Here is a 13,218-nt window from a genome sequence, read left to right as displayed (position 1 = left end):
CCAAAAGAGTATGACAGGGCACTTAACGCAATGGTCTAGAGGAGCTGCTGCTGAAGCCACCACGTGCTCCTACCACTGGGGTGGGGCACATACATGGGCAGACAGCACTTGCATATACACCCCACCCTAGTGGGAGGACCACGTGGCAGCTCTGGCAGCAGCAGCAGTTCCTCCAGGCCACAGTGGGGTTCTTGCTGGCGCATGTGGTGCAGCAGGAACCCCAGACACAACGTGGTGGGGCCCTTGCCAGTGCGCGTGGTACAGCTTTGGGTGCCATGAGCAACGGGGCCCCCAGCCAAGGGAGAATCCACTACCATGGTGGTGGCCCCCCAACCATGGTGGAGGGCTCTGGTGGCTCCTTCAGTGACAGCAGTACCAGCTGCAGTGAGTAGACAGCATTTTGTTTAGGGGGAGAGGGGGCTCAGGGAGCCAGGTGGAATGAGTGGGCAGTAAACCCTCCAATTTAATGGACTTTTGGCTTTAATGGACACCCCTCCCCCATTAGTCCATTATATCGAGGGTTTACTGTATTACTCTCTCTTAGCCCTAGCACAGAGAGAATTTTTAAGAAGATGGTTCTTTTGAACAAACAAAAAGCCAACAACGCAAAGAGCAGGGTCCATAATCTATACTATGATATAAAGTCCAATTATCAAAGTCAAATTTGTAACCTGTGCTCTCCACTCAAGGAATATTCTGCCTGCAAATAGCAACGGTGCCTTTCTCTGTTCTGTGAACACTAACAGGAACCTCACTGGTCCCTTGGGGAAAGAACACCAATGTGTACAGCAGCCAAAACCAAGGCAAAGGTGCTCAGGCTACAATTATCTCTGAGCATTTGTGCAGCACACAGGACACCACAGACACTACACAGATCTCCCGAGCCACGCTCTTTGAGAAGAAGTGGTAGGGAGGCCAGCCCACAATTCAACATCTGCCAGAACAAGCCCCCCAGTCCTCTGGAGCCAGGGGATTGTGACATTCCTCTTAGCATGGAGCAGGCACCAGGCTATATGAGGGCCAGCCCACTATTCAGCATTGGCCAGGGCCACCCCTCCCCCCACAATCCTCTGGAGCCAAGGGAGAGCCAGGAGACCGTGAGGCTCCCATTAGCACGCAGCAAACACCAGACTCGGGGGGGAGGGGGGGGAGTGCAGCCCACAACTCTGCATTGGCCAGGATTCCCCAGCGACAGTCAGCCAGCCCCCAAATATCTTTGTAGGAGATTTCCCTTGGGGACAGTCAGCCAGCCACCGAACATTTCTGCCACAGGGGGAAACTTTCCCTGGGGACAGACAGACAGCCTGCCCCCCAAATACCTTTGCCGCAGGGGGAAACATCCCTCTGGAGACATCCAGCCAGCCCTCAAATATCTTAGCTGAAGGGAGAGAATTCCCCCTGGCAACAGCCAGCCAGCCCCCAAATTATCTTTGCCACAGGGGGAGACTTCCCCTGGCGACAACCAGCCAGTCCCCAAATATCTTTGAGGCAGGGAGAGAGAGACCTCCCAGTCCATGGAGCATATCAGGGAGGGGAGCTGCCCCCCATACAAATGTGACCTGCAGAAAAGACGTTTCTCAGACTCTCATACAAGCATAACCCCCCACAGCCAAGCAACCATGTGCTGTGTTGGGATGGGGGATACCCCACAAGACAAAATGAGTCCCTGACTCTCCTGATGGATCCATGCTGGAGCTATGTGAAGCTGCTACATGCTATTGCCACATTGATCATAAACAAATGAATTCTAAATGCTGCGTTGCCCATTTCCTACACCTGCTCATCAGGAGCAATGACATGAAAGGACACCTTAAAGGGCATTGTGGGACAGCTCTGGGCCTACTAAAATTGATTTTAACCCTGGTTAATCTATAGTGTTTTCGCTCAACATTGCAAATTCGATTTTTCGAGTAACTTCGTTGGGAAGTCAACAGTACAGACATCAGTGTTACAGCCACTTAGAATCAACTCACTGACTGCTGGGGTGAAGATAGAGTTTATAAAAATCAACCGTATTGCCTTAAATTCAACTTTATCGCCTAGTGTGGACCAGGCCTTAGTATTGGATTAAAATTGTTTGAGAGCATAAGGCAAAATGAGAGCTTGGGAAAGGAGACCTGCCACATGCAGACCTTTATACACAGATATATATTGTCCTGAAGACAACATAATTATTCCTGTGTAATTAAGGCCTTAAGCGTCAAACAAACCAAACAACTTCAAACACAATGTGGTACAAAGCCTATTTAATACTAAAATTCCTGAACGGGAACCTGTGTGTCATAACATGGGTAGTAAATTTCTACAGAAACCACTAATCTTTTGCACTGAAATTTAGCAAAGCGATGTGGACACACAACAAGCAATATCCACTTTTTATATTTCATTTATGTAACTGTAATTACCCTTTGAATTATATAAGCCACTATAAAAGTTTACCTGATTTAATATTAGAGGTTGTGCTGTTACTGTAGCCACTGGCCTCGATACAGATTGAGCCATTACAGGAACTATAGCATTTCTTGACGTTGCCTGTACCGTTCCTGGAACAGCTACAGGTCTGCTAACAGGCTGCGATATTCCAGAATCTGATCCAGGCATCTGCTGCACTGATAAACATCCAGCAACAGGTCTCTGTGGTGTCTGTGAAGTTCCTGAAACAGTCACTGGTCTAGACAATGACTGAACAGCTACTGAGCTAGCTGCAGATCTGGGTACAGACTGAAAGTCTGGTGAATCACTGACAGAACCAGAAGTGGATGCAGAAGTCACATAGTGTTGACTGGCAGGCTTGCATGTAGTAACAGTACCTGTTGCACAGAATTCCAGAATAGTCATTACATAGTATTACAAATAGAAGTTTCATTAAGATTTTTCTTTTAAATTACCGTATTAGGACAATGTTGTACCTCTACTAGATGCACCATTCTGTATCCCCGTTCGTGATGAGCTGAGGTTGACTCTGTTCAATATATCTGTTAAAAGTTACATTTATGTCTTAATTACAGTGACAAATTAGTAAAAACTAAAGTGAAGTTGAAACAAAAGCAAAAATTAAAAAGCAGCGTTCACTTTTATTTGTAAAGGTACTATAAGCCAACAGATTTTTTTCTTCAATACAAACTTGAATGCTATTTCTAAAATACTGCATTATTACGTTATTTATACAAATAAAGATATGAAGACAGCCTCTCCCAATTTTTCTTCTGAAGTTAATGCACCAAATCATGTTAAAACTTTAATTCTCTAGAAATGTACATAAAGCAAAACTCTCATACACAGAATCCATGTTTAGCTGTGATGGTATCAAAATTTAATGAAGACAATGGAAACAAATAAGGAAAGTGAATACACTCATAACTTATTTCTAATAAAAAGTTTCTTGGATTCCAAAAATTCCAGAAAGAGGAATTCAAACTCAAACTCAAACTCCCTTCCACTCCCAAATTAATTATCATTACTTTGCACCTGGCAATTTAAGACACATCCAGAGGAATAATCTGAACTACTTATTCTAAATCAATGATAACAGCTTACAAAAAGGCATCAAGGCAAAAACCTCCCTCTTCAACGGATGAGAAAAATCCAAAATAATATATTAGACTATACAAAGAACAAGATAGAGTGTCCTACCAAAATATGAGAAATGAATGCATATGTTCACCTTTTATATTGTTCAGTTCTAGTCACCACAATTCAAAAGTTTAGAGAGGAAACAGAGGAGATACAGAAACAAGTAATAAACATTATGAACTTGGAAAAATATTATGAAGACATTGGGAAGACTGGGAATTTTACCTTAGAAAGCAGATAAGTAAATAGGGAAATTTTTGAAAGTATAAAAAAAATAAAGGTATAGAAAAGCTTGTTAGGAACTTCTATTTATCCTTGCTTGAAACATAAAGGGACAATGAAGAGTTGCAAATTCAAAACAAAAAAAGAACACTTCCACAAAATGCACAAGTAGTAGAAGTCACTTTAACCATCAAATTATCGTTGGTGCCAAGAATTTAGCAGGCTTTATAAAAAGATTAGATGTTAACAAAAAATATTTAACTATCGATTTCAGAGCGTATGCCAACCTGGTAGCTAAAAATTTTTTCCTGGATGAAAATTATTCCTCAGCTGCTTAAAGTAGAGTTTCTTCCTCTAGTGGGAAAAAAACCTTGGTAGTGGCTACTGTTAGAGATAGGACACTAGACTTGCTGGACCACTGATAAAATTCAGTAAAGTAATTATAAATTTATCATACCAGTACTCATCTGGATGATATTACCTGCTTAAAAAAAAGAAAAGAGGTAAAATGCTAAGAAACAGTATATAGGCTTCCCTGTCCCAGAAAACAGCAGCAATCACTACATAAGCACTGTCTGGGAAAAGTTTCAGGAAGCTGGGGAGGCAGGGAGTAATTTACATGCAGTATCATTGTCCTTTGAGACATTGGTCTTAGGTGTATTCCACTTGGAAAGATTTAAGTCTCTCCTCATTTTACTGACCAATCCCCTGTAAAAAAGCATCTTCCACACTGAGCACAATGGCTCTGATGTCTTGGCCACCCAGCAGCCAAGAAAGCTCATAGCTCCTCGCCTTACGTTTTTAGATAACTTTTCAGTGAGCTTTGACATTGCATTCCAGTTTACAAAATCATATTTTGCTAACAAGTTCTGCTGGATTCCTACACATATTTGGAGAAAGAGAACAGCAGCAACTGATGTTTCATTTGGCTACAATAGCTGTGATGCCACGTAAAACAGATTTCCCTCTTAAATGGTCCCTTGCAAGTCTTCTTTCAGCAAGTGTCCATATGGAAATATCGAGCCTTCTTAAATCCCTCAAAATTGCATCTTCCAACCACATGGTTGGTCATACTTGTGCTCTACTTCTTTCAATGGCAACTCAATAAACCCTTTGTAAAATGTACTTGCTGCTACACATGGGTCATTATCGCTTTCCATTGCACTTACCTTGTCCTCAAGATGTGTAAAACTTCTTGGCACTCACTCAGTAACGAGGAGGACATCTAGAATAGGAGACACCTGTTTGTGACTTCTTTTAATGTTGGGGGACTGTTATACTGCAGCCTCCTCATGATCCTTCACACAGAGAAGGCCCAGGTCCAATGGCATGGGATCTACATTGATTGGGAGTTTCCTGTCTACTGCAGCCTTCTTCCACCTTCACAGATGTTGTAGCATTACCCTTGCTAGGCTCTGCCTGTTCTGCCACTGAGGACTTCTAGGACTGTTCTTCTTCTGGACACTCCCCCTTGACCTTGCTGCCACGGGTGATCCTGCTGGGAGTACAAGACTCCCTGCCGCATCATTCCCTGCAGCATCATTCTCGGGTTCATTGGAACATGCAAGCTCATTCACCATGACAAAACGACAGCATGCCAGGATCAAAGTATTTCCTCCTTTGTGAGGAAAGTCAGATCAACAGATCTGGATACAGCGTAACTTTTGACTCTGAAAACTGTTGTTTCCTCACTCAGGTGTTTTTAACAGCCACATTTCCACTCCATACAACAGACGTTTCATACTGACACGGTGAACACTTAAATCTTAGTTGTTACACAGACATTCTGCTGGCCAAACAAGTCTGTGAAGATGTTCAAATGACACACACGCAAGACTAATCAATCTTATGTGCAACTTCCTCAGTTTTAGACTGTCCTGCTCTCAACCAAGACAACAACTGTTTACCAATTCAGTGTCATGACTTACAGTCAACAGGCCATTATTTCTGTTTTATAGGAGATGCAAGCAGCTTTGGTTTTTACCACCATTGATGCTAAGTCCCAGAGGTTCTGCAGCTTTTTGCAGCTCTTCTAGCATTAGCTGTAGTTTGTCAATGTTTTTTGGGGAGTATGATCTGCATGCTTCTCATCAGTACTCAGCCGAAATAGGGGAAGCTCATGATCCAACCAGTATGCTAAAGTTGGTGATGAATCCTGCTCACATGCCATCTGAGGCACATTCTGCATATGCTAAGAACTGTCTCTGCAAGTAAGACAATATTATCTGCATACTTAAGATTAACTCCGCCACGAAGCGTCTAGGGGTTCCATGCCAGTCCCAAGTCTGGATAAAGGAGGATGGTTGGTCAGATGATTGACGATATGCTGACCATAAAACAATTAACAAATGAAATCTGATGCCAGTATGATTAAATGACAGAAGATGCCAGCTCAGACATCGCCTGGATAAACAAGGTCCGCGATACCAATCAAGCGATTGAGTTGAGTCAATAAGTTGGCTACCGAAAGAAAATTACAACTAACACGTTATTGATTGGAACATGGAGCGTCCAAACACTGTGGGCAACTGGAAAATTAAAGCTGCTTCGGAAGGAGATGGAGTGATACTGATGCAATACACTTGGACTGGCGGAGAAGTGCTGAATGGCAGCGGGAGATATGTGCGGTTGCAAAGTCACCGGTCAGAGACCAAAATGAAGCATAAGGAAGGTGTTGGATTCCATCTTAGCAAAAGAGCTAGAGCATTATTAGAATACAAACCAATGAGTAAGTGATGGTAGTGAGATTCAAAGCAAAACCGTTCAACATCTCGGTCATTCAGGTGTACGCACCCACATTGGACAGTACAGAGGAAGAGACTGAGCTATTCTATAAAGACTTGACAAAGATGCTGGAAGAGATACCAAAGACAGATGAGTTGATCACTGGAGGAGGTTGGAACAGATAACCAAGATTGGGAGAGAGTCATGGGAAGGTTTGGATACAGAGAAAGAAACGAACAAGTTAAGAAACTAGAGTTTGCTACAAAGGATGCAGTGGTGATCTGCAACATGAGATTCCAACAACAGGATTGTAGGAAGTGGATATGGTGATCGAATGCAGGAAGTCCAAGAATACGATAGATATGATTTTGAAAAGAAGATGGATAAAATAAGTACAGCAGTGCCAAACTTTCCAGGGAGCAGATAGACTTGGACCACAGTCTAGTGATCACAAACATCAAGATAAAACTCAAGAGAAAGCATAAGACACAGTTTAAGAAAAGTAGAGAGGTGGCGAGGAAGAAATAGGGAATGCATATAGAGTGGTGCTCAAAGAGAAGAGTAGGAATGCAGCCATGGAGAAAGACCTAGATAAGAGAGTCAAAGGGATAGCCACGCTGATAGAAGAGGTAATTGAGCTGACTGTTCTGGGAGAACAGAAGATCAATAAGAAGTGGATTACACAGGAGAGACTGAAATTGGTCAAGAGAAGAGAGCATTGAAGATGGAAAGAGTTGTTTCTGAGAGGGTGGAACATCAATATAGGGTGAAATGCAATGAGGTAAAGAAAAGGCCAGAAAAGAGAAGATGAAGTGGTTGGAGGAACAGTGTGAAGATACAGAGATGTATTATAGTGAATGTAAGACCAGGCAGGTGTATAAAATCATTAGGAATATTAATAGGAAGTGGCAGCCAAAGCAGATGGCAATGAAAGATGAGAACAAAGAGATGCTCATAAACAAGGAGAAGATTGTGCAGTGATGGACAAGATACTGCACTGATCTGTACAAAGCACAGCTGGACCCGAGTGTCTCAGAAAGACTGACAGAAGAACTGAAAAAGGTATCTCCATTGCGGATCAACAGCAAGACCAATATTTCGAAGGAGGAAGTAGAAAGAGCAGTGAAACAACTGAACAACAAGAGCCCTAGAAATGATAAGATCACGGAAAAGATGATCAAATATGGTGGAGAAAGGATGATTCAGGAAATACACCAACTATGTAATATAGTATGGAAAGAAGGAAAGGCACCTAAGGAATGGACAAGATCTGCACTATTGATAATATACAACAAAGGAAGTGCACTGGAGTGCAAGAGCTACAGAACAATTGCCCTAATGAGTCATCTAGGCAAGGTGCTGAGGATAATAGTGATGGAGAGACTAAGATCACAAACAGAAGAACATCTAGCAGAAAGGAAAGTAGGGTTAAGGAAAGATAGAAGTACCATACAGCAGATGTTGACGCTAAAACTGATAGCAGCAAAAGCTCAATGAAAGAACAACATCAACACTTGCTTCATTGATTTTCAGAAGGCATTTAATGGTATACATTAGAAAGTGACTTGGGCAGTGCTGAAGTCATACGGAGGGGAAAGCAGACTGATATGGTTGTTGAAGGATACCAATGACAATGCGGAAGCAGCAGTGAGAATGTGCAGGGAGCTGGGAAGCTGGTTTGGAACGAGTAGAGGTACAAGACAAGGAGATCTGATATCGCTGAATATCTTCATCATGCATCTAGAGAAAGCAATGGACAAGATCAAGGAAGAAGAAGAAGGGATATCTGTGTACAAGAAAAGAATTAACAACTTGAGGTTCGTGGATGATAAGTTATCACTGAGGAAGATGAGGAGAAGCTAGTGAAAATGGTGCAGGTGCTATAAGAGGAAAGGAAGCGGTACGGACTGATTATGAATATTGATAAAATAAAAACCATGGTATTAGGAAATAAGGCAATAGGAAGGAAGACCGGTGTAGATGGGATTGAACTAGAGAATGTAGATAAGTTCACATATGTGGGGAGCAACGTAACTTATGATCTAGACTGTAAGAAGGAAAGAGCAACTAGAATAGCGAAAGCAAGAGCAAGTTTGAAGGCGATGGATATGATCTGGAAAAGCAAAGCAATTATCTTAGGAACAAAGCTGAGTGTCTTGAAAACAGGTGTGTTCAGCAGCATGTTGTACTGAGGTGAGAGATGGGTGATAAGGAAAGATTTGAAAAGAAGAATAATTGCATTCAAGAGGAGTTGTTATAAAAAGATCCTGAGAATAGGATAGATGCAAAAGGTCACCAACAATGAATTATATAGGAAGATACAGCCAAAGGAGAATCTACTACAGAAGGTTATACAATGGAAATTACAGCTATTTGGGTATATTTGCAGAATGAACGATGAATGAAAAAAAAAAAAAAATCAATCAAATCAATCAAGATTCTAGTGTTTGGCATAACGGACTGCTCGAATAGGAGAAGCAAACCCCACTGAGAATGGGTAGATAATATAGTAGATTAGTCTACAGAAACTCAGCCAGTTTTGCACCACTCTGCACTGGATGGGGAAAGATGGAAGGAAATAGTGAGAGAAGCATCAGACACCAATGGACGCTGTAATCATGGATGCTGATGATACGCAAGATTCTCTAAAGATCAATTATTCAACTTTCACTCCCCCTACTTTAACCTAAATCAGCTTTATCATCAGCTAGTCTATTAGAATTATAAACCAGTGGTTCTCAACCTGGGGGACGCACACCCCAAAGGAGTATAAAGTGGTCTTCCAGGGATGTACATCAACTCATTTAGACGTTTGCCTAGTTTTATAACAGGCTACATGAAGAAGTACTAGCAAAGTCAGTACAAAATAAAATTTCATACAGAAAATGAGAAAGTAAGTAATTTTTCAATAATGGTGTGCTATGGTACTTCTGTGTTCTTATGTCTTATTTTGTAAGCAAGTAGTTTGTAAGTGAGATGAATCTTGCGGTATGCAAGACAAATCAGACTACTGAAAAGGATACAGTAGTGCGGGAAGGCAGAGAACTACTGCTACAAACAACAAAGGTGAGAGAACACCTCCCCGCCATATGCACAATTCTTCTGAAAACCAGTTTACAATATAACTACTGATCCTCACAGAGCTAAACATATTGCAATCCACTTCTTCAACCAGACACAGTAAGTCCAAAAGCACTTCAGACTCATGACATCCTCAGTGCAAACAACCATCAAAAAAAAAAAAAAAAAACACACACAAGCAAGTGGCTGGTCAGTAGCTGCATACATGCGCCACAATACCAGCCCCGTTCCAGGAGGATCCACAGCTGACCCAATGGGTACCGCTAAGTTGTGCAAGTGGCATGCGCATACACCTACCAGAATGGACGTGAGCAATCACGCAAAGAATAATGTTTCTCCCAAATAAGTCAAGTCACTTGGATTCTCTCTCTTAGGTGGTAGTTTTTAATCTCCTTTGATGCAACCACTCACCACAAAGGAGTTAGAGGAAGAGTGGGAACAAAAGCAACCTGAAGCCTTGCATCAGGCCATAATATCATTTGTTTGTATGCTTGCCTGTAATTATCACTGTGACTGGAACATGCCTTAAGATATTTGCTGGCTCCACAAGATCCCCGCTGTTGAGGAGGGCTATCTTCCCAGGAGCTGCTTGCCTGAAGAATGTCCAGAAGACTGGAAATGTCCTTGGACAAGCTCAGATTGTATGCTCAACACTGCAGTCATCCTCCTCAACGGATCCTCATGAGATATAAAATCCATTAGGACAGCGGAGTTGGACTCTGAGGCTATTGAATCCTCTGGGAAGGACATGTTAACAGAGTCAATGGGTCCTCCTGAAATACAACTGTCTCCTCAGGTGAATCAGTAGCTAGCTGCCCAAATGTGAGCAGCTCCTAACAGTTGTTTTGCTAAACAGTCTGGGGAATTTCCCCTAAAGCATGCAGATAATTGAAACCTGGGAAAATCATGATAGTGGCTCCCTAGGAATCCTCAGAAAGCGATGAAGAATGTAAGTCACAGATGGTGGTGTATTAATTTCAATGGAGCAAAAGAGTCAAAAGATGTTAACATAATTTGAACTACACAACATTAAACCATTCAACAAGTTTCAGGATATGATAGAGAAACCCAAGCCTGCTTAGCAACATGTGAAACACACTTTCACAGTATTTTTAACCTTTTATTAAAAGCACAGAAAAGAACAAAAATATTTACAGCTTCTGAAATGCACAGCAATAAATAAGGCTTTCATTTTAACAATATTCCTTATTACATTTAGCTGGAGATTTCTTTACCAGGAAAAATAACCCACCTCATTCTATAATCTCTTATATAGAGACATATCAAATGCATGGTCCACCTTGGTCAATTTCAGTCACAGAATTTTAAAAATCACAAATTCCATTATTTCAGAGATATTTAAATCTGCAATTTCATGATATAACTGTAGGGGTGGCAACCCAAAAAAGGAGTTGCAGGAGAGGAGAAAGAAGAGGATAGTGTTACTGCTACCCTTATTTCTGCACCTTTGCTGGCAGTGGTGCTGCCACTGAGCTGGGCAGCTGGAGATCCAGTGGCTACTAACCAGAAGCACACCTCTGAAGCAGCACAGAAAGTAAGATATGTCACTGCCACATTTGCTTCTGGGCTGATCTCTCAGTCGGCAGCCGCCACACTCTGACTGCCTATCTCTGAAGGCAAGCCAGCAGTGCAGAAATAGGGGTGGGTTGGTATGGTACTGCCATTCTTACTTCTGCACTGTTGCTCAGAGGACACTGCTTGCAGAGATGGGAGACAGGCCAATAGCAACCACTCTCCAGCCATCCAGTTCTGAAGGCAGTGTAGAAGAAAGAGTGGAAATACCAAGACTCCTCACTAAAATAACCTTGTGACCCATGAATTTTTTAGGGCCCCATTCATAAACAGTATTAAACAGTTGTAACCGGTAATTTCTCCAGAAAAATGAAGACGTTAACAGAGATAGGCTGGAGCTATTGTTGCTAAAGTCCAACAACTCTGCCCAGAAGACAAAGCAAGACAACATACAAAAATGGGGAGAGAAAATACAGCAAAGATAGAAAAAACAGCTTCAGTCTTAGATGTTGGCTTTTATTTGTTAACACTCTACTGGAAAAAAACACAGTCACGTACATAGTCTTATGCAAGGCGGTTGCTAAGTATTCCGTCAACAGATCCCCTAAATTATAACCACTCTCATCACCGCCTGCACTTCCCATATTGTGTCCCACACCCTTTTTGCTAAGGACCAGACAATTCTTCCTAATGAGTTGTTACTGTGCTCTTTCCAGGTAATATCATGTGTGCTCTTCACAAACATGGGGGACCATGTCTACACGAGCCCAAATCTTCAAAATAGCCATGCAAATGGCCATTTCGAAGATTACCAATGAGGCGCTGAAATAAATACTCAGCGCCTCATTAGCATGCCGGCGGCCATGGCTCTTTGAAATTGCCGCAGTTCGCCGCCATGTGGCTCGTCCAGACGGGGCTCCTGTTCGAAAGGACCCCGGGAACTTCGAAATCCTTTTACTCCTATCAGCAGAATATTCCTGCTGATAGGAATAAGAGGATTTTGAAGTTCCCGGGGTCCTTTCGAACAGGAGCCCAGTCTGGACCAGCCGCACGGCTGCGAGCCACTGCAATTTCAAAGATCCATGGCCGCCGGCATGCTAATGAGGTGCTAAGTATTTATTTCAGCGCCTCATTGGCACACACTTTGAAATGGCCATTTACATGGCCATTTTGAAGATTTGGGCTAGTATAAACGTAGCCACAGAGAATATCGGAGCAAAGTCTCCGATTATTTGCATCAACTGGATCATCTAAGCCGGTGAAAGTGCCTGTACAGGCTTCAGGCAAGCAGATACCTCAAGGCCTACCTCAAGGCTTACTAGCCAAAGATCTATAAAAATAACTTCCTGGGTCTTCTATATCTTGAGAAAATTTACAAGGTAAATCTCCATCTCCTTTCTCATGCCAGATACTCAATCCTATCTTATACCAGGACCATTTCGCTGAGCACTTCAAAAAGGCTCTACCACTAGGTCATCAATTTAGATTCTGATAATGGTAAAAAATAACACCTCCAGTCCATATGTCCCAGTACCCCAACTTTTGGAAAACCATTCTACAGGCTCTCACTTCTGCCATCCAACCCTGGCCATATTGGCATCTGATCAATGAACACTCTTCTTCTGGAATCCAATATGGTCGCCACTCACCACAGGTAGTGAACAGGACACCATGGTGTGGTGATTCCAGTTCCTCCTAGAGCTGCACACAAGTGCTGTACCTGTGCATGTGCCCCACAACTGGAGGAAGAAGCACATGGCAGCTCCAGTGGCTCTGCCAGCCCTGGCAGTGGTAGCAGCCCCGGCCATTCTTCTGGCCTCAGCAGCTGCCTCAGCAGCCCCGGTGGCTCCTCGTGGCAGTATTAATTTAGAGCAGGGCACTGGGGGTACCTTGCTCTGAGGGAGGAGAAGGTCATTTATTTAGAGGGGGTTGGGGTTAGGCATTTATCTGAGGGAGGCTGAGAGCCTGGTGGGAAGGAAGGGCTGCGATGATTATAGAAAGACAACAACTACAAGTGTGGCGATCTTTCAATTCCCAGTTGGCACCACTGCTCTTCTTCATATGCCTCCACAGATCACAGGAGTA

The 13,218-nt window shown here is 42.7% G+C and overlaps 1 protein-coding gene across 4 annotated transcripts in view; it reads right to left on the bottom strand.

The window, feature by feature from the left end:
- ZNF280D (zinc finger protein 280D) overlaps positions 1 to 13,218 on the bottom strand; it is a 115,041-nt gene that overhangs the window by 64,441 nt on the left and 37,382 nt on the right. For 3 of the 4 annotated variants that reach the window (XR_012647231.1, XM_075007343.1, XM_075007340.1), the window contains exons 3-4: positions 2,910 to 2,975; positions 2,440 to 2,810 (exon numbers count right to left, since the gene is read on the bottom strand). Coding sequence is in view for 3 of the 4 variants with exons in the window: in XM_075007343.1 (XP_074863444.1) it covers positions 2,440 to 2,810; positions 2,910 to 2,975 (437 nt within the window). In the remaining variant the exon portion in view is untranslated. The remainder of the gene's footprint in view (positions 1 to 2,439; positions 2,811 to 2,909; positions 2,976 to 13,218) is intronic. The other variant, XM_075007342.1, reaches the window with a different exon arrangement.

This window comes from Carettochelys insculpta, chromosome 12, assembly GCF_033958435.1.
Source record: "Carettochelys insculpta isolate YL-2023 chromosome 12, ASM3395843v1, whole genome shotgun sequence".
Taxonomy (NCBI): Eukaryota; Metazoa; Chordata; order Testudines; family Carettochelyidae; genus Carettochelys; species Carettochelys insculpta.
Note: the sequence above shows the minus strand (reverse complement) of the source record. Positions and strands in the feature narration are given on the sequence as shown.